This window comes from Chiloscyllium plagiosum, chromosome 21, assembly GCF_004010195.1.
Source record: "Chiloscyllium plagiosum isolate BGI_BamShark_2017 chromosome 21, ASM401019v2, whole genome shotgun sequence".
In the NCBI taxonomy this organism is placed as follows: Eukaryota; Metazoa; Chordata; class Chondrichthyes; order Orectolobiformes; family Hemiscylliidae; genus Chiloscyllium; species Chiloscyllium plagiosum.
The window spans coordinates 51969922-51990833 of NC_057730.1; the positions used below are offsets into that span (position 1 = coordinate 51969922).

The 20912-nt window shown below is 40.5% G+C and overlaps 1 protein-coding gene across 4 annotated transcripts in view; it reads right to left on the reverse strand.

The window, feature by feature from the left end:
• Positions 1–20912, reverse strand: part of LOC122560873 (tudor domain-containing protein 5-like) — a 46306-nt gene that overhangs the window by 8417 nt on the left and 16977 nt on the right. For 3 of the 4 annotated variants that reach the window (XM_043712068.1, XM_043712066.1, XM_043712067.1), the window contains 10 exons: positions 16199–16255; positions 15135–15288; positions 13125–13249; positions 11484–11686; positions 9889–10101; positions 9137–9203; positions 7351–7551; positions 6723–6905; positions 3579–3749; positions 2258–2414 (listed from right to left, as the gene is read on the reverse strand). In XM_043712068.1, coding sequence (XP_043568003.1) covers positions 2258–2414; positions 3579–3749; positions 6723–6905; positions 7351–7551; positions 9137–9203; positions 9889–10101; positions 11484–11686; positions 13125–13249; positions 15135–15288; positions 16199–16255 — 1531 coding nt within the window. The remainder of the gene's footprint in view (positions 1–2257; positions 2415–3578; positions 3750–6722; positions 6906–7350; positions 7552–9136; positions 9204–9888; positions 10102–11483; positions 11687–13124; positions 13250–15134; positions 15289–16198; positions 16256–20912) is intronic. The other variant, XM_043712069.1, reaches the window with a different exon arrangement.

The window sequence follows — 20912 nt, forward strand, 5'->3', positions numbered from 1 at the left end:
GGGGTGTAGGTATAGGACAGATGTTAGGGGTAAGTTCTTTACTCAGTGAGTCGTGAGTTCATGGAATGCCCTGCCAGTAGCAGTGGTGGACTCTCCCTCATTATGGGCATTTAAGCGGGCATTGGATAGGCACATGGAGGATAGTGGGCTAGTGTAGGTTAGGTGGGCTTGGATCGGCGCAACATCGAGGGCCGAAGGGCCTGTACTGCGCTGTATTCTTCTATGTTCTATAAAAACATTGGTCATATGACATTGTCCTGTACAATCATCTTGAGAGATATTTGTTTAGTCTAAACAGAGTAGCATCTTTTGACAATACACTGACAACTTTGTCCATCAGTGGAAGTGTTCAAACTTCACTGAAATCTTAATTATCCAGGATGTAAAGGATTCCTAGTTGTTAACAGCAATTAATGGATAATTCAAGTGTCTCAACTTAAATGTGGATAGTTGTCTCAGTCCTCTATTGCCATGTTTCACAGATTACTTCTGTTGATGCAAACTGTTTATCAAATTATTTCACTTGATGGCAAAAATGGCACTTTAAACAAATACAGAGACTCAGTACACAATCTAGCAGTTACGTTGATGAGAGCAGCAAACTCCTCTTGAGCCATTTATTGTTCAGGAGCTAGGCAACCAGCCTGACCAAGATAAGCTGTAAATTTCAAATAATTTTGCCAGTTTTAACACTAAATAAAAATGCCAGTTTTAACTTGTGCTTGCCATCCAAATATTTTTCCCGAATAACTCAAGCTGTATTGACAAGACAGCAGTGCAATGTTTTTCACAAAATACCAGTATCACAACCGCCTCCTTGAAAAGCAAATTAAAAATTTGACTTGACACCTGTACAAGAAAATAAATAATGCCTCTCTAATACAGACTATATTACATATTTTGAAAAGACCAGTAAGAATTTGAAAAGGCAATAATCTCTCATCAGAATTCAATTTTTCTCTGTAAAGGAAGCGTATTGCAGGATCTGAAGAAAGGAGTTTTATTACTGAACATTACAAATTAAGAATTGCATAACTAAATGCAAACCTAGCTCCAGTACTATTTTCAATAGAATATGAAAAAACTTTTACTAAATAATCTGCAAAATCATTAATTGTAAAATTAAAATCTTTCTGCAGAAATATTTTGCTTTACAAATCTTTCATTTTCTTTATTTTCCAACCATTTGGCAGTATTGTTCAACTGTCACTAAGTGTGCTACAAAACCCAGCCCAAGTGGTTGATCCTCATATGCAAATCTCATATGCATAGACCGTATTTCCCAAGATGTGGAAGCTTTAAATTGTAAAGAAACGCTGGATAGGCTGGGACTTTTGTCATTGGCGTGTAGGAGGTTGAGAGGTATAAAAGTTTATAAAATAATGAGGAATATAGATAGAGTTGATGATAGTTGTCTTTTCCCTAGGAGGGGTATTTCAAGGCTTGGGGAGACATTTTTAAGGTGAGATGAGAAAGATTTAAAAGACGACCTGAGGAACAAATAAAATGTTAGAAGGTGGTTTGCATATGGAATGAACTTCTTGAGGAAGTGATGGATGTGGGTACAATTACAATGTTTAAAAGACATTTGGATAGGTACATGAATAGGAAAGGTTTGGAGGGATATGGGCCAGGAGCTGGCAGATGGGATGAATTTAGCTTGGGATTATATTTGATTGGACGGAAGGGCCTGTTTCTGTGCTGTATAATTCTATGCCTCTAATGACGTGATGATCACTACCAAGGCAGACCTTATTCAAAATCTCTATGCATATACTTTATGATACCTTTATATAGCAGGCAGAAACAGGATCCAGGATCAATTATTATCCTTTATATTACAAGCATATCAAAATCAAGCTCTAGTACTTCTACCGTAATTCCAGTTCAGATCAGACAACTTGGCAGCACACCAGGAATTTAACATGCATGTTCTCATCTATTATGGCCCACTGCCATATTTTCCAGTGCCTTTACCAACTCAGCCAAGTTGGGAGGGTTGCAAAGCCAATTGTGAAGCTAAAAATTATTACAAAATGTTATAATTGCACAGCATTCAGTATTGCTGATTTTATCTTGCTGATGATCAGTCCTCTCCCACACATTGTATTATTTCCAAGATAGCTGAGCCCCACAATCGTTAAATTCTATAAAACAATACACAGTTGTAATATTTCATCTCTCAAATAAAGAACACTGCTCAGTTCAGAAATATCCAATTCTCCAATGTACTTTGATAGTAGATTGCTCTACTCACCAGACTTGTCATACACACTTGGAATTTCTGCATTACCTGACTCTGCAGAATGCTTAGTATCAATAATAGAGATATAGAACTCATCCTGTGTTTTTAACTTGTTCTCTGAATTTTCCAGACGATCCATGCTGTTCAATGATTCACAGCACAGCTCCTGCTAGAATTACAGACACGGTCAATAACAAGACGAACATATGGTAAACTTTGATCACTTCTTCATCAAGAAGTACAGTAATTCAAACCATTGTGTCAAGAAATGTTTTGTATTACAGAGTTATGCATTATTACCCACTTCAGGTACACAGACCATTACTCAATCTAAAATATTTTGGCATAAGAAATGCAAAGCATCATCTGAGTTTGAAGAATTTGGGTTGTGAAGTCAAATGACCTTTTGTGTCTTCAAAGTCTGCCTAATTCTAGCACTTTCATCTTATCCAAATAACTAGAAGAAACATCCCAACAGAAAACTAAGGAACATAATTCCACCGACATTGTGAGAGATAAATTTTTGGGAAGAGTAACCTTCTCCTCAAATCCAAGCAGTACAATAATCATCTACTTCATGCGAAATATGTTAGGTCATATGCTATAATTTCTGGCATGTTTGCAAACGTAATAGGTTCTTCACTCAGTTCAATTTCACTTTGGAGATGTACTTATTGGAGGTTATATTCATTAATTTAGAGCAATGATACATTAAAAATAACTTTTTCTTTGTTATTATTAATTTAACACAGATTTGTTGGGTGTGCAGATTGGGACTTGTGAATCTGGTGGCATGAACACTAGGGGGACAGGATTTCCAGCGGTTTCACAGTCAGTGAGAGTACACAGGCAGAACAACCAGTGAAAGGGACAATGAAACCTTGGAATTTCATAGAGATGTACAGCATGGAAACAGACCCTTCGGTCCAACTCGTTCATGCGGACCAGATATCCCAACCTAATCTAGTCCCACTTGCCAGCACCCGGCCCATATCCCTCCAAACCCTTCCTATTCATATACCCATCCAGATGTCTTTTAAATGTTGCAATGGTTTCATCTTGGGCAAATAGTAAGAACTTCTTAACATATGTTAGAAGCAGACTTTTCCAACTCTACTTTTACATAATTTGCAATTACTCTTCAGGGCTACAAAATCTGTTTTTTTAACATCTGGGCATGTAAAATGCCTTGTGACAAATAGAAACCAGTTAACTCTACTGGCACACCACATTGAGCCATCATTAGCTCATTTTGTAATACAGCAGTGTGCTCAGGTTGGTTGTCAATTAGCACATTTAGAGTAATCAATTCCAATTTCTGATAAACACCTACTTGCTTTTCCTCCACCACCACCTCTAGTGCTGGGAGCTCATTATATTCAACCTCTTCAGACACTCCCAGTACAGACATCTTCAAAGATTTACAATTGTCTTCAACTGGAGTAACAGAGCAAAATGAATATGGCTCCAAATATGGCAAGTCATAGATTAGTGATTCAAAATCCTGTGAAAGAAATTCTCTGTTAAAAGTTGTTTGTGAGTACAGAATTATACATGTCTGTAATCGGTGGCAATTGACATATTTTAAGGCACTGTGGTGAGTGGTCAACTTTATAGAATAAATTGTCCCGTTATTAAAGCTGACAGAGTAATAGAAACATCATCTTCACATGATAATTATAGATGTCAAGGCCTGACGGATTAGTTATAGAGTCATACAGCACGGAAACAGACCCTTTGGTTCAATTAGTCCACATCAACCATGTTCCCAAACTAAAATAGTCTCACTTCCCTGAATTTGGCCCATATCAAAAATTGCCATTCATGCACTTATCCAAATGTCTTTTAAATGTTGTAACGGCACCTGTGTCCACCACATCCTCTGGCAGTTCCTTCCACACATGAACCACCCTCTGTTCAAAAGTGGCCACTTATGTTCTTTTTAAAAACTTTCTCCACTCACCTTAAAAACATGCCCCTTAGTTTTAAACTTGCCCCACTCTAGGGAAAAGACCTTACTATTCACCTTATCTATGTCCCTCACAATCTTATAAACTCGTCTAGAAGATCACCCCTCAACCTGTTACACTACAGTAAAAGGAAGTCCCAGTCTATCCATATAACTCAAACCCTCCAGTCCCAGCAACATTCTGATAAATCTTTTCTGAACCCGCTCCAATTTAATAATGTCCTTCCTGTAGCAGGGCGACCAGAACTCCACACAGTACTCCAAAAGAGGCCTCACCAGTGTCCTGAACAACCTCAACATAATATCCTAAAGCCTTCACACAAAGGTCTGAGCAATGCTAAACACCTTCTTAACCGCCCTGTCAATCTGTGACACAAATTTCAAAGAATTATGTACCTGAACCCCTAGGTCTCTGTTATACAACACTACCCAGGGCCCTAGCATTAATTGTATAAGTCCTGCCCTTGTTTGTTTGACCAAAATGGAATGTCTTGTACTTATCCAAATTAAACTCCATCTGCCATTCCTCAGCCCATTGATCCAATTGATCAAGGCTTTGCAATCTTAGATAACCTACTTTGCTGTCCACTATACCACCAATTTTGGTATCATCCACAAACTTACTAACCATGCCTCATACTTTCATCCAAAATTATTAATACAAAAGTGGACCCAGTACTGAACTTTGCTGTACCAACCCTGTCAAGTTCTGTTAGAATTTTATAGGTTTCTAGGAGATCCTTCCACATTCTTCTAAACCGCAGCAAATGTAGTCCTAACCAATCCAATCTTTCTTCATACACCAAACCCACCATTCCAGGAATCTGTCTAGTAAATCTTTCTTTCACTTCCTCCATAGCCAGAACATAATTTCTCAGATAAGGAGATCAAAACTGCACACAATACTGTAGATGCGATCTTACCAATGACCTGTACAACTGTTGCAAGACATCCCTGCTCTTGTATTTGAATCATCATGCTATGAAGGTCAACATACCATTTGCCTTTTTCATCACTGCTGCACCTGCACACTTACTTGCAGTAACTGGTATGCAAGGACATCGGAGTTTCATCGCGCCTCTTATTTTCAATGTACCCTCCAAGTACTACACAATCTTGTCCTTAATAATGGACTCTAAAATCCAACCAACAACTGAGGTCAGACTAACCGACATATTCATTTTCTGTCTTCTGCCGACAGATCTTCTTGAAAGGGGTGTTATATTGTTTAATTTCCAAACCTTTGGAACCCTCTCTAACTCCAGTGATTCTTGAAAGATCACTACCAATGGGTGTAGGTTTCCTGGCTGAGCTGGAAGGTTCATTTTCAGCCATTTTGTTACCATACTTGGTAATATCTTCAGTGAGCCTCTGGATGAAGCACTGCTGTTGTTTCCTGCTTTCTATTTATATGTTTGGGTTTCCTTGGGTTGGTGGTGTCATTTTCTTTTTCTCAGAGGGTGGTAAATGGGATCCAAGTCAACGTGTTTGGTCATAGAGTTCCGGTTGGAATGCCATGCTTCTAGGAATTCTCGTGCAATTCTCTGTTTGGCGTGTCCGAGGATGGATGCGTTGTCCTAGTCAAAGTGGTGTCCTTCCTTGTCTGTATATAAGGATACTAGTGAGAGAGGGTCATGTTGTTTTGTGGCTAGTTGATGTTCATGCATCTTGGTGGCTAGTGTTCTGCCTGTTGTCTAATATAGTGTTTGTTACAGTTCTTGCATGGTATTTTGTACATGACATTAGTTTTGCTTGTTGTCTGTATAGGGCCTTTCAAGTTCATTAGCTGCTGTTTTGGTGCGTTGGTGGGTTTGTGGGCTACCATGATCCAAGGGGTCTGAGTAGTCTGGCTGTCATTTCTGAAATGTTTTTGATGAAGGGGAGAGTGGAGAGCACAGAGGAAAATCACCTATACAGTGTATTCAAAAAGCATGGGTACCCAATGAACACAGTCCACCGATTTCTCAGGGCAGAGTGGCCAGGGTTTTTGGTCGTGTTTTGTCTGTTTGTTTGGGTTTGTTGCTGAGAAATCTCATATTTCTTACCTAAAAACACTCAGTTCCACCCATAACTTTATAATTACCCATCTAGGAAGAAAACCACCCTCCCATGTTTGCACCTACACAAACATGGAATTGGGTCCTGATCCAGTGCAGTTTCCTACCCATGGAAGAATCTTAGCTCTCAGTAAACCAAATCAAACCCTTCCTCCCCATATTCCTCTCTCCTCCATTCCCCATCTCTTTTCTCTTTCTCTGGTCACTTCACCAGATATGGGTCTGAACGTTTCCATATGCCTTTAGATTACCTCCTCATCACACTAACACCTCCTCTAATCTCAAAAGCATCCTCTCCCCTTTGGTTCCTCTGGTCACCCCCTACCTAGGTCCTGTTACCCCTCTGCATTCAAACCCAAATAACAGATGTGGTCTTGACTTGGTTTGAGGGACTATTACTTTAACAATCATATTGCAATATTTCACAACAACACAATGAAGATTAACTCACCTCTTCATTGTTCTCTCCATATATTGGGAGGTCTGATTTTTTGTCGCTCTCCTCTGCTATCGTGGAATTGGGTTTCCTATCAAGTGGGGTTGGTGGACATGCCTTAATTTTTGATGATATCTCTTTCATCGAAATTGGCTTTGATTTCAAATACAGAGCAGCTGGATTGAAGTCCCCAAATCCCTAAAGTCAAAGCCAGAAAGAAATTAAACATCCTGCAGCTTATTTGAGCTCAACGAAGATACACTGAAAGCTGGTAACAAGGATTTTCTTGCTCATTAATTTCTAAATTTGTTTGAGTCTGTCTACTAATTTTAAAATGAGTACCATAACCCATAATATTTTATTCCAATGTGTTATTTCCTTAAACTAGCAAAAAAGGTTTGCTCTAAAAACGTCAGTTTTGCCATTTTGAGGCAAGGATAATATGTAAGAGCCAGAATGCTGTCTCAGATCTCTCCCCTAGCAGAGGGCCAAACAGCAAGCGGATCCATCAAGCCCACTGATCACTACTTCAGACATGAAATGACACATGGGTCAGTGGAATTCAAAAGGGCCACTTCAAACACCTGGAACATTTCAAGACAGTAAACTGCAATGTGCTTGCTACATTGGCACTTGACTGTACCTTAGAGGCATTGTTTGAGAGGCATGGCATGGCATGACCTGCTTTCTTAAGGACATCATTAATGTAAATATCTTCATCTGTAGAGGTATCACAAAGGAACAAATGCAGCACATCCTCAACATATCCATATGTCAGGGCCACCAGTGGTTGTTTTCCACAGAATCTCAGGAATTGATTCTTGGCAGCAATGCTCCAATCATCCTGTCAAAAAGGGAGAATTAAATCTCTACAATGAAATGCTACATCACACTTCACAGGTGTCACATCTTAGAGAAAAGAAATAAAACTGGTTGAAACAAGGACTTGCGTTTATTCAGTTATCAAATATTTGAATGACAAAATGTTATGAAGAAAGACACAGCAGATAACTAAACTACTGTTCTGGTGATATTATTCAAAGAATACTTTTGAGCTTGAGTTATTGGCTTTTGTTATCAAATATTTTTGTTCCATCTTGAGGATGTTATATGACAACACACCGTATAATTGTAAGTCAACGGCTGGGATTGGTCGGACGACAAATCATTTTTGAGTCCTTCTTCATCTCTGTTCAAGTACCAACACCAGCGCTTCTCTCCTGGATTCATTCAGCAGATTGAGTGCTGCACAGAGAGATCAGCTGATCCTGAATGAGCTATATGAAAAAGGTACAGCTCAGGATAAAGGAACCTGAATGATGGGAAGAGTGGTCGGCTAGCTAAGTTTTCACCTATCCTTACCGAATGCTCCTCAGCCGGCATGTCCACCATGGGGTTGATATTTTCTGGTGATCTATCCTGATGTGCTTTCTAGCTAATTCTAATAAGCAGAATTTTGTGATATTTAACAAAGGATGAATATGTTGTCCAAATGACCCATAAACAAAAGCAACGAAAACGTTTAGTTCCAGAGTTTGGGAATCTTTCTTAAAAAAAAACATGGGTGCACCCTGGCTCCTCCCAAGAGATGCAGTACCCACACCATTCCACCCCATTAGAGCTCATCAGGCAACTGCTGACAGTAAAGCAACACACAAAAATAGGAAGGAAGACTTACAAAAGGAGTTGGCCAAAAGAAAGGATTTTAAAAAAAGACAGCCAGTATATGTGTGACCATGTACTGGTGACAGAAATCACTGAATTCAAGGGTGAGAATTCAAGACGATGAGATGCAGGAGCAGAAGCAGATCAGATCATTCAGCTCATTGAATCTGCTCTGCAATGACAGGAGAGTTTTCTTTCAGAAGATAGTTTCACTGCAGTTGAAGGTTATAAAAACAGCTTATTACATATTAATATGTCCCTATCATTAGAAAGGCGCATCTGCTAACCATTCATAAACATAAGATACCAGAAGAGAATTCAATGTTTCTCCACAAAAACACAGCATATACTTCATCAGCAAAGTATTCCTATAAATGAACTATTTAAAACAAATCTATATTCAAAAATATTAATGTAGACACACTAGTTATAAATGCCCATTTTCCATCATAAATGTGTAAGTGACAAATGACAGTGAGTGAACATTTAAAAGACAGTGATCATTGCATCCTAGCTTTTAGGATAGTGGTGGAAAGTACAGAGTAATCAATTGGTTGATGAAGGACTTCAATTTCAGCATAAAATTAGATTTTTGACTTAATCTGCCATGGAAATTTGCAATTGGAATTAAACCAGTGATACATAAATTAGAAAACTTGCCTTTAAATAAAGCCTACCATAACTAGTTCAAGAGAAATTTCAGTGGGTTTCAATTTTAAAACATCAGCAAAGTTGAGTCAAGTAACATTGGCCTTTTGCCCTACCTCAGTTGGTTGTAGCCACATAAGTGTTGATGGAATCCCTTGGGCAGGAAGCTTTGAATGACAACATCTAAAAGAAAACAAGAGAAACAATTTATGAATCTTTATAGGTATGTATCTCAGGCCTTAGTTTGAGAAAACCTTTGAAATCACAAAATACCACTTATGTTTGTAAGCTCTGGTATATGGTTTACAAATGTCAGATGCAGCTCACGTCCACATTGTCCGAATTCACTGACGGAAGGTTACTTCAGTACATAGTTTCTGGAGCCATACACTGAGGTCAGGTTCAAGCAAAGCTACACCTTTCTGAATCACAATGACACAGCTTTAAAATCTGACTAACAACTAAGTCAAAGTGTTTAGGGTTTAGGCAGAAATGTGAAGTTCAGGCCACAATCTGATCAGCTATGACCTTGTTGAATGGCAGGCACATCTGAAGGGTTGAACAGACTACTCCTGCTCCTTATTTGTGTTTTACATACATGGAGATTTATGAATTTGTATTAAACTTTTCCATTGATTTTGTTCTCTACAAACGATGGTTCCTACTGCTCATGGATCATGTTGGGCAGTGGATACTCAACATGAACACTCCCGAGCCAGATTACTGCAGGGTGAGATGACCTACTTCAAATGTGCATGCAGCCTCATTCCCTAACAAAAAACTAGATTTCTCAAATCATCCAGACCAGAGATAGGCAGAACCCAAACTAGATGCGGGACAGGGTAAACCACATAAAAAGAATGCTTACTTGAGAAATCTTAGTCGAGATCTTTCCACGGGTGAAACATCTCCGAAGTCAACATAGTACACCTCCACTAGTTTTTCATCCAGCACCCTATGGATAATGACACGATACCACCACACATCGTCAGGGTTCCGCACACAACACACTTGTCTTGGTTGGATAAATGAATCTGGCATCATGTAGCGTTCAGAGACCTCCTCATAGGAATAGCAACGTCTGAAAAGGGTAAAACAACAATTAATACATAGCCCAACAATGTCTTGTTTAGAATGATAATTCTTGGAATTTCCAGTCCCACTTGGTTTGAACGTTATATGCATTCACAAATTCAAGATCTACTCAACCACGAACTTTTGTTAATAAAAAGGCTAGAGTCTAGTCTGTTTATGATTAGAATACTGTTGAGTTCTTCTCTTACATTCCCTGTAGGTAACAATGGTAGGAAGAGCTTGGAAAACAGCTACATGAAACACAAAAGGATTGTTCAATCATTTGGCCCTCTCCAAAGCAAAGGAGTGGCTTTCATGTTTTAATATGTATTGTTCAACCGTAAAAAATGTATTTGCAAATCAGGGATGACAAACACTTGCTTTGGTAAAACAGGGTCACCAATTCAGATTTGCACTATAACCACCTCAATTCATTGCCATTTACCCTTTACCAAAAGTCAAAATTAAAGCACTAGATTTGGACCCAGTATTCCCTAAGTTTGGTTGCACAAAGGGAACAAACATCACAGGATCTACCAGAAAGCAACCAGTTAATGCAGTAAGCGCTTCCCTACTTTGACACAGGGAAAAAAAACATCGTAACTCTGGACTCCTTTTCCAATATTCCTCAATGATTCATCCAGGAACAAGATAAAAAAAATTATTCCCCAGTCATGGTGTCCCTGTACTCGCAGCAGTTGACTCTTGCATTTTAATTATGGTTCAGAAAGTCAATGACAACCTTATCATTAAAGTGGGGAGTTAAAGGGATAATTTACAGTTACTATTTCTATCTTAGGTTAACATAAGAACAAAAACATATGTTATTGGCTTTCTGTCTCTGTAGAGCAAGCAGCCAATTTATGCTTGTTAAAGCACCAATTAGGTAATTTTTGCAGCCTTACTGGCATCTTACAGCCTGTACAGCTAATCCCCAAAGTGTGTGTGAAGGCCACTCATTCAACCAAGGTGGTGTCTGTGCAACAAGTGGGCAGGGTTAGAGTCAGGGGGGTTTCCACACTCTACTAACAGTGCCACAAACACAAAACCACAAGGGGAGAATCCTGTCTGGACTTGCCAGGCGAGATTGTTCATTTTCACAATGCTTTACAGCTCAACGTTTAGACCATTGTGACAATCAACATACTGCAGTAGTGCCGAGTTCTCTCCGTGGGACTCCAAAGTTGCCATCTGTCTGACTGGGTTTGCAGCAGAGGCCTTACCCACTCTACTTATTAAGACAACAATGTGGCAGTGGCCAGAAACAAAAAAATTGCAGATGCAGTTATCACTGCTGGCAAGTACAGGCTTGAGGCCCCCTTTTAGTTTCAACATCGCAGTCCTGAAGTCTGTGGTAAAATCCAGCCCAATGGATTATCAAGTCTGTACCTCATCTCAATCATCAGATCTTCAAGCATCATTGAGGTGAAATCCCCATACAAACGAATATAAAACTGGCTGGGTGAAGTCACGCTTTCTACAAACACACAGACAAAGGAATTTTCCTCGAGCTGTGGTAGCTTGTAGAGATTTCCATCCTGTATGGCATCTGGTGGAATCTCAATTTCTGGAGGGTATGATCTCTTTGCAACCTGTATAATAGGACAACAAACTGTGAACCAAGGCTTATTCTCATCATTTTGTGGACTAATTTTCATAGATTTTGCCCCATTCTAGCAAAATATTCATCTTTAACTGGATGGGGAGTGGCTTGGAGGATAACTGCAGGTGATGCTTAGCCGTGTATTTACTTATCATTCTAGATCACAGAATCCCTATAGTGTGGAAGAAGGCCATTCAACCCACTGAGACCACACTGACCCTCTAAAGAGCATCCCACCCCCTACCCTACTCCTGTAACCACGCATTGCACATGGCTATCCCACCTAGCCTGTACATCTCTGGACACTATGGGAAACCAGAGTACCCAGGGAAACCCACATTGACACAGGAAGTACATGCAACCTCCACACAGACAGACAGTTACCAGAGTGTGGAATCAAACCCAGGTACCTGGAGCGGAGAGGTAGCAGTGCTAACCGTTGAGTAGTGATAAGAAGAACAGAAGGCTTTGGGAGAGGTAAGAACCATCAACAGACAGCTACATATATACATATACTGAGCAGTGGAGAGGTACGAATTGACACATATACATTCCAGAAGGAAGATCCTCAGCTTCCCTTCCAAATTTGCCACATACACCTGGTTGATGTGCCACCAGATGGAATGCCTGAACCCTGGTAGATGTTCAGCCAAAATGATCTGTGTAAAGGACTGGATGCCAAGATTCATTGGACCTTTCAATTTATTGCCAAAAGCCTTAACAGCAGAGGACTGAGTTTCTATCCTCCTATCCACTCCTGAAGAAGACTAATCGATCTCCCAAATGCTGTAACTTCCTGAGCATATATTTGATGCTGCGTATTACAACTCAGAAAATAGGCACTGAGCTCCACTCCACTGCAATTAGATAGCAGAATCCTCATACCCCGACTTTCCGCCAGCAGCTTCTTTTAAAAAAAGACTACTGCCTTAGCACTGTCGTCACCTTGCATTCCTCAATCTCCCATTCCCTCTTCCTGACAGCTCTTTTCTCTAAAATTACCTGTAAGAGAAGCATTTGAAACAATGGAGACTTTCTACAGAATTTAAATTGAGTTTTAAAATTAAATCTTTGACAGGCAGTATTGTGCTTTTTAACCTGTACTCGCCAGTCTGTAAGGAAATTTCCAACTAACAACCCACTTTGAAATCCTCCACCCAAGAAGCTTCATCAATTATATAACTCTTACATTCAAGCCGCACTGACTACAACATCCACTTTACATTTCCACATTGACTAATTAATTTGCCAACATACTTGAGCATGAATTAACAACATCAAAACGGCGACATCAGGGACAAACAGCATTTGTTGCAACCCTTGCAAGAAATCCCCAACATTGGATTAGAGAAGGGGCATTAAAAATTGAATAATAAAAATAAGTAACTGAAATAAAATTTCATTTAAAAAAGACTTTAAATCCTCACCGTTTCCTCGTTAATTGTTTTAAGATTGAAATTCTTTTCAGAGTCCTGGGTGTCTGCAAGAATTGCTCGTTCCTGGTCTGCAGACAGCAACTCATTGATTTTGTTGAGTTGTGGTTCAGGTTCCTCTAGAAAAGGATAAAATATACCATCTTTTTAAAAAACATTGAATGCTTGTATTCAAAAAAACTAAAAATATTTTTTAATACTAATCTCATATGGCATATCTGCTGTTTTATAAATATTGCAGCTCCACTTGCAGCAGTGTGCGCAATGCTGGCACCCAGACTAGGACATGGGTATGTCCCAGCATTCAAAAATACAAAGTGAAATTAAATTAATATATTGAGAAAAGGTATAGATTGAAGATAGCTCCACCAGGTTGATTTAGCTCAGACAAAAGGTTACTCAGAAGCAAGTAACATATCAGTTTCAAAGGGGGAGATCAAATGAACTTTAATTAGGTGTGAATACAAACAAAGTGCAGAAACCCATCAGACTCGTCAGCATCTTTGGAGAGGTAAAACAGAGTTAACGTTTCAAGTCCAGTATGAGTCTTTTGGAAATTTATATTGGACTCGAAATAGTTCAATTGTCTTTCCATAGATGCTGCCAAGTTCAATGGGTTTCTCCAGCATTGTTTGCATTTCATAATGGTAGACTTCATGATTACAGGTTACAACAGGGATGACCAGACAGAGCTGGAGGATACAACAATGTTCGAACAATGGGATGAACCCAACGGATCACCACTCAATTCGGATCATGCATATTACTTCCGAATAAGAAGAATAGGCCATCTGATCTTTGAAGCCTTGTCCACTATTCAATAACTTTACAAAACCCTTACAGAGCATGACAGGATAGACACAGATATTTCCTCTGCCTCGTGACTTGAAAACCATGGGTCATCTCCTCAGTATAAGGGGCAGAGATGTGGACTAACAACTTCTTTCAGAGGATGTTGAATCTTTGGAATTCTTTATTCCAGAGGGCTGGGGCATGTCAATCACTGGGCAGGTTCAACTGAGAGATTTCTGGAGATGAACAGCATTATGAGATCTTGTGGGGAAAATGACAGGAAATGAACAGATCTAGAATGGCCACGCAGCCAGATGGGTTGAACGATCCATTCCTATTCTTGTGATCTGCCCGTGGTCTCAATTCCACTATCCTCTTTGTAACTGCAGTAACAACCCCCACCCCCACTTCCTTTCCAACAGGATGTTTGAATGTCAATTTAAGATTAGCCCAAGATATTACAGTGTGATTAATTGTTTTCCATTCCCACATACTTAGAACTTTGGTGCAACATTCCTAATTGAATATGACATTTTGCCACAGGCACAGACCCACAAGGCACTCAACTAAAATTGCCCAGACAAGTAATTTGGAGCCTTACAGTTGGCAGAATGACACTAAATCACTATCAACACCGCAACTATAAGGTAATACCAAACAAAAGATCCAACATGGAGGAGAAAGTGGGGTCTGCAGATGCTGGAGATCAGAGATGGAAATGTGTTGCTGGAAAAGCGCAGCAGGTCAGGCAGCATCTAGGGAACAGGAGAATCGACGTTTCGGGCATTAGCCCTTCTTCAGGAAGAAGGGCTAATGCCCGAAATGTCGATTCTCCTGTTCCCTAGATGCTGCCTGACCTGCTGCGCTTTTCCAGCAACACATTTCCATCAAAAGATCCAACATCTCCCACGAGTATGAAGGTGATATAGGAAGGGAAATCCTACCCCTTGTCACACTGTAATGCTTTCACACGTCTATTAATACCAGTCCCAGGGTGTTTCAAATGTTACATTCTAAAAGCCTATGCTAAAAAGGTTAGAGAAGAATACATAAACATTTTAATATTTATGAAAAAAACAATAAATCTGTAGGAATTTAGAACAATGAATATGCTCACAAGAATCCTTAGACAATTTCTGGGATATAGTTTTGCTGAAAGGTGGCTATCTTATAACTGAACACAAACAAAACAGTACTTTATTAGTCTTTTACTTTGAAGCAACTTGTGGTGTCGGATGTCAAAGACTAGCCAATCCTGATTGACAGAGTCACGCTCCACATGGAGGGTATCACTTAATGCACCAACAAGTTCAGTCACACTATAGAAGCCCAATTCTTTCAAGGGAAGTTCCATTCCAAAAATATTCTGCAAATCAAGAAAACCACAGATTTCAGATTAAGACATTCCCTATTATTTGTAACTGTTTACACACTAGATACTAAACAGGATACAAACCACATTGTGGGTTCCCAATAAATATTCAATCAGCAATTAGATTCAGCCCCATAGGTGCTCCTTATCTCACCCCTTGCACATTAAATTTATACATTGGAGTAGTCTTTAATGTTGAATTTTTCCATCTTCCATACATAGAATAAGCACATGGATGATTTTGGGTTAGTGTAGGGGGACGAGCTGAGAATAGTTCACAGGTCGGCGCAACATCTGCACTGTATTGTTCTATGTTCTATGCTCTATGTTCTAGAATCAGAAGGCTAATTCAGACTTTCTTCGTAACAGTATTAAACTTGGTGATCCAGGTGATAAACAATTAACATCTGGTAGAATAGTAGGGGAAATAAACAGCAAAAATGGTTGGCATTATTATGATTTGTTCATTTGTAAAATTTCATGCAGCATTTTACATCACCTTACATTGGTACATTCCCATTAAAATTTCAGCTAATTCACACCAGCAAGTGAGGTGCCAGGCAGGTTTCAGATTGGCAAACTCTCAGAAGAATTTCTCCTCAGCTCCAAAATCAAAGACAATTTTATTCCACAGACATCTCTCTGTTCTTTTCCAATCTTCTGAAACCCATTTAAAAGCAAGTATACTTCAAAAATTCAATTCAGCTGCAATCCAACATTATTTAACACGGAATGAAGGACAAAAAATGTTATTCTTATCCAAGCAATCTTCTCAACTATCACTTTTAAAAATTCTAATATGCTTCACTGGAAGAACTAGCTAATCCACCCCAATAGCCGTGGCTCTTGTACCTGTGCACAGATGTATGGTTTGCTTGCACATATTTATGACTCCCGGAGTTACCTTGAATTCTGTAGGGAGTTTGGATGCCAATAACCCATCAGGTCGTTGTGCTACTGTCTAAATTAGACATAAAAATAGATTAAATTAGATACTATATGTGGGGCTAAACTAACAGTATACTTTTAAAAGCTTTTTATTCCTAAATTGTAGCTAAACTAATCTGAAGTCAGTTAAGCTTGTGGCTGTTGATCTCTACACATCAATCAAAATTTCACATCAGTTATAGTTCTATCTAAAAAAAAACCGCTCAAGGAAGTGAGGCATATCAAAACCAATTAATGACAGGACAGAGACACACCAGGCTGCACTTAAGTCAAATGAGTCTTAAAATTAACATCCTCAAACCTTCATTTGCCTGGGCAGACCATTCTAAACATTTACTCCCCATGAAATAGCTTTCTAATATCCACACACCTTCTCACATGCGTCTCAGTGCAAGGGTAAACAACTTATCAGGGTTCAAACAGCTATTACCCTTAAGGACCTTGGTTACCACCAAGATTTCTTCTTTACTGCAACCTACCTCAGTTTCTATGGTCTCTGTATAATCAAGTGTCTGATGTTTGGCATAAATGATCGATTTTCCAGTGTTCTTTCTGCAATATGGCAATTAGAAATGCACAACAAAGTCCTCAAATGTACCACATGGAATACTAAGCGCCAACAGGCTCAATATTACATCCTGTGATTTATATTCTATTCTAAAGGAATCACAATGCAACATTCATTAAGTGGAAATACATAGTGCACTCTTGGGAGTATTTTGAAAGCTTGAGTACTCTGATTAAACTTTCTAATCCAGGGCATTCTGAAAAGCCTAGTTATTCAAATATTCATATTGGTGAAAATTAACTGAAGCAAGAAGGTAACTAGAGAAAGGGTTGGTCCACTAAAGAATAACAAAGGAAGGTTGTGTGTCGAACCTGAGAAAAAGGGTGAGATTCGCAATGATTACTTTGCATCAGTGTTCACTGAGGAGAGGGACATGATAAATGTTGCGATTAGAGATAGAAGTTTGTTTACTCTGGATCACGTTGACATAAGGAAGGAAGATGTGTTGGGTAGGCTAAAGGATGTTAAGGTCGACAAACCCCCAGGAACAGATGGGATCTATCCCAGGCTGTGGGAGGCAAGAGGAAATAGCTGGGGTCCTGACAGATATCTTTATAGCAGGTGAGGTGCCACAGGACTGGAGGAATGTTGTCCCTCCTGTACAAGAAGGGCAGTAGGGATATTCCAGGTAACTACAGACCTGTGAGCCTGATGTCAGTGGTGGGAAAGTTGCTACAGAACGTACTGAGGGATAAAATCTATTTATATTTGAAAAGAATGGGCGTACCAGTGATAGGCAACATGGTTTTGTGTGGGGGAGATCCTGCCTTACCAACTTAATAGAGTTCTTTGAGGAAGTGACCAAGTTGGTAGATGAAGGAAGGGCTGTTGATGTCATCTACATGGAGTTTAGTAAGGCATTTGGTAAGGTTCCCCATGGTAAACTTAATGGAGAAAGTGAAGTCACATGGTGTGCAGGGTGTTCTAGCTAGGTAGATAAAGAACTGGTTGAGCAACAGGAGACAGAGAGTAGTAGTTGAAGGGGGTTTCTTGAAATGGAGAAAGGTGACAAGTGGTGTTCCACAGGAATCGGTGCTGGGGCTACTATTGTTTGTATTATGCATAAATGATCTGGAAGAGGGCATTATTGGTCTGATCAGAACCACCTCCTCTAACTTTATGGAGATTGGTGGAGTAGCAGAAAGCATAAGGGACTGTCAAAGAATACAGGAGAATATAGATAGACTGGAGAGTTGGGCAGAGAAGTGGCAGATGGAGTTCAATCCAGGAAAATGTGAGTTGATGCATTTTGGAAGATCTAATTCTAGAGCCAACTATACTGTAAATGGAAAAGCCTTGGGTAAAGTTGATGAGCAGAGAGATCTGGGAGTTCAGGTCCATTGTACCCTGCACAGGGGGATAGAGTGGTCAAGAAGGCATATGGTACGCTTGCCTTCATTGGATGGGGTATTGAGTATAACAACTGGCAGGTCATGTTAAAATTGTACAAGACTTTGGTCGGGCTGCGTTTAGAATACTGTGTACAGTTCTAGTCGCCACATTACCAAAAGGATGTGGACCCTTTGGAGAGGGTGCAGAGAAGATTTACGAGGATGTTGCCTGGTATGGAAGGTGCTAGCTACGAAGAGAGGTTGAGTAGGTTAGGATTGTTTTCATTCGAAAAAAAAGGAGATTGAGGGGGACCTGATTGAGGTTTACAAAATCATGAAGGGTATAGACAGGGTGGATAGAGATAAGCTTTTTCCCAAGGTGAGGGATTCAATAACGAAAGGTCATGCATTCAAGGTGAAAGATGAAAAGTTTAAGGGGTATACACATGCAAAGTATTTTAACAGAGGGTGGTAGGTGCCTGGAACACGTTGCCGGCAGTGGTAGTAGAGGCAGGCACGGTAGATTCATTTAAGGTACATCTGGACAAATGCATGAGTAGGTGGGAAGAAGAAAGGGCAGAGAGAAACGAGGGCTGCCCGGTAAGTCAGTTTTTCCCACTTGAAAAGAAACTTAGCCCAAGAGTCGGGCCTCCATTTTGAACAAAGTGGCAAGGAGAGAGGGTGGAGAGAAACAAGGGCTGCTGGGAAGTTTTTAAGTGGGTGAGATCTAAAACCGGAGACCCTACACCGGAGGGCCTCCCTCCGACCCACCTCCTCTAACTTTACGGAAGGGTCTGTAAACTCAGTAAGTTTTCAGGTTTACTCATTTGTTTTTTCTTTTCTTCTCTTCCTTGTTTAGTCCTGTGTGGGCTTTCAGATTCGCTGATAGGACAGTTGCACGTTCCTCCTGGAGAACGTGGTAGGTGAGAGACACGACACATGTCTCTGCCAACCACATCTGTGGCAAGTGCACCCAACCCCAATTCCTCGAAAACTGAGTTAGGGAACTACAGCTGGAGCTGGATGAACTGCGGATCATCCAGGAGGCTGAGGGAGAAATTGAGAGAATGTACAAGGAGGTGGTCACTCCTCAGACACAGGATAAGGATTGCTGGGTTACAGTCAGGGGAGGAAAGGGAACCAACAGATAGAGCAGTGATCCCCTGTGGCCGTTTCCCTCAGCAAGGAACAAGTTTACCGTTTTGGATACTGCTGGTGGGGGGGCGGCTGACCAGGGGAAAGCCATAGTTGTCAGGTCTCTGGCACTGAGGCTCAGAAGGGAACGGGGGAGAATAGAAAAACGCTAGTGGTAGGGGACTCAGTAGTGAGATGGATTGACAGGAGATTTTGTGGTCAGGAATGGGACTCCCGGAAGGTATGGTGCTTCCCCGGTGTCAGGATCCAAGATGTCGCTGATCAGATTTACAGGATTCTGAAGGAATAGGATGAGCAGCCAGAAATCATGATACATATTGGCACCAATGATATAGCCAGGAAAGGGACTGAGGATCTGAAAAGTGACTGCAGAGAGCTAGGTTGGAAGCTGAAGAGCAGGACGAGTAGAGTAGCGATCTCAGGTTTGCTCCCTGTGCAACGAGATAGTGAGGTGAGGAACAGACAGCGAGTGCAGCTTAACACGTGGCTGCGCAGCTGGTGGCAGGAAACATGTTTCCGCTAATGGGTGAGTCCCGAATCAGAGGACACAGCTTAAAAATACGGGGTAGAGCATTTAGGACAGAGATGAGGAGAAACTTGTTCACCCAGAGAGTGGTGGCTGTGTGGAATGCTCTGCCCCAGAGGGCAGTGGAGGCCCAGTCTCTGGATTCATTTAAGAAAGAGTTGGATAGAGCTCTCAAGGATAGTGGAATCAAGGGTTATGGAGATAAAGCGGGCACAGGATACTGATTAAGGATGATCAGCCATGATCATATTGAATTGTGGTGCAGGCTCGAAGGGCAGAATGGCCTACTCCTGCACCTATTGTCTATTGACCTGTACATGAAGGACAGTTGTACCTGAATTGGAGGGGCACAAATGTCCTGGGTGGGAGATTTGCTTGTGCGATTCGGGAGGGTTTAAACTAGTTTGGCAGGGGGGTGGGAACCAGAGCAACATATCTAAGAGAGGGGTAATTAGATATGGGGATGTGATAGAATGTAGTGAATCTATTGGGAAGGTTTTTCATGTGATGGAACAAAGGGATCAGTTAAAGTATGTCGGCTTTAATGCAAGGAGTGTCAGAAATAAACTTGATGAACTTACAGCATGGATCAGTACTTGGGTCTATGATGTTGTGGCCATAAGGGAGACATGGGTTTCACAGGGGCAGGAATGGTTGCGAGATGTTCCAGGGTTTAGAACGTTTAAAAAGAACAGGGTGGGTGGTAAAAAAGAGGAAGGGGTGTAGCATTGCTATTCAGAGAGTGCATCACAGCTACAGAAATGAAGGTTGTTGAGGATGGTTTGTCTACTGAGTCAGTATGGGTGGAAGTTAGAAACAGCAAGGGAGCAGCCAGCTCATTGGGGGTTTTCTACAGACCCCATAAGCAGTATGGAGATTGAAGAACTCACAGGCTGGCAGATTTTGGAACAATACAGATGTAGCAGGGTTGTTGTTTTGGGTGACTTCAACTTACCCAATATTGACTGGAACCTCCTTAATGCAGATGGTTTGGATGGAGCAGTTTTTATCAGGTGTGTTCAGGAGAATTTCCTCACTCAGTATGTAGACAGGCCGACAAGCAGAGAGGTCATTTTGGATTTAATGCTCA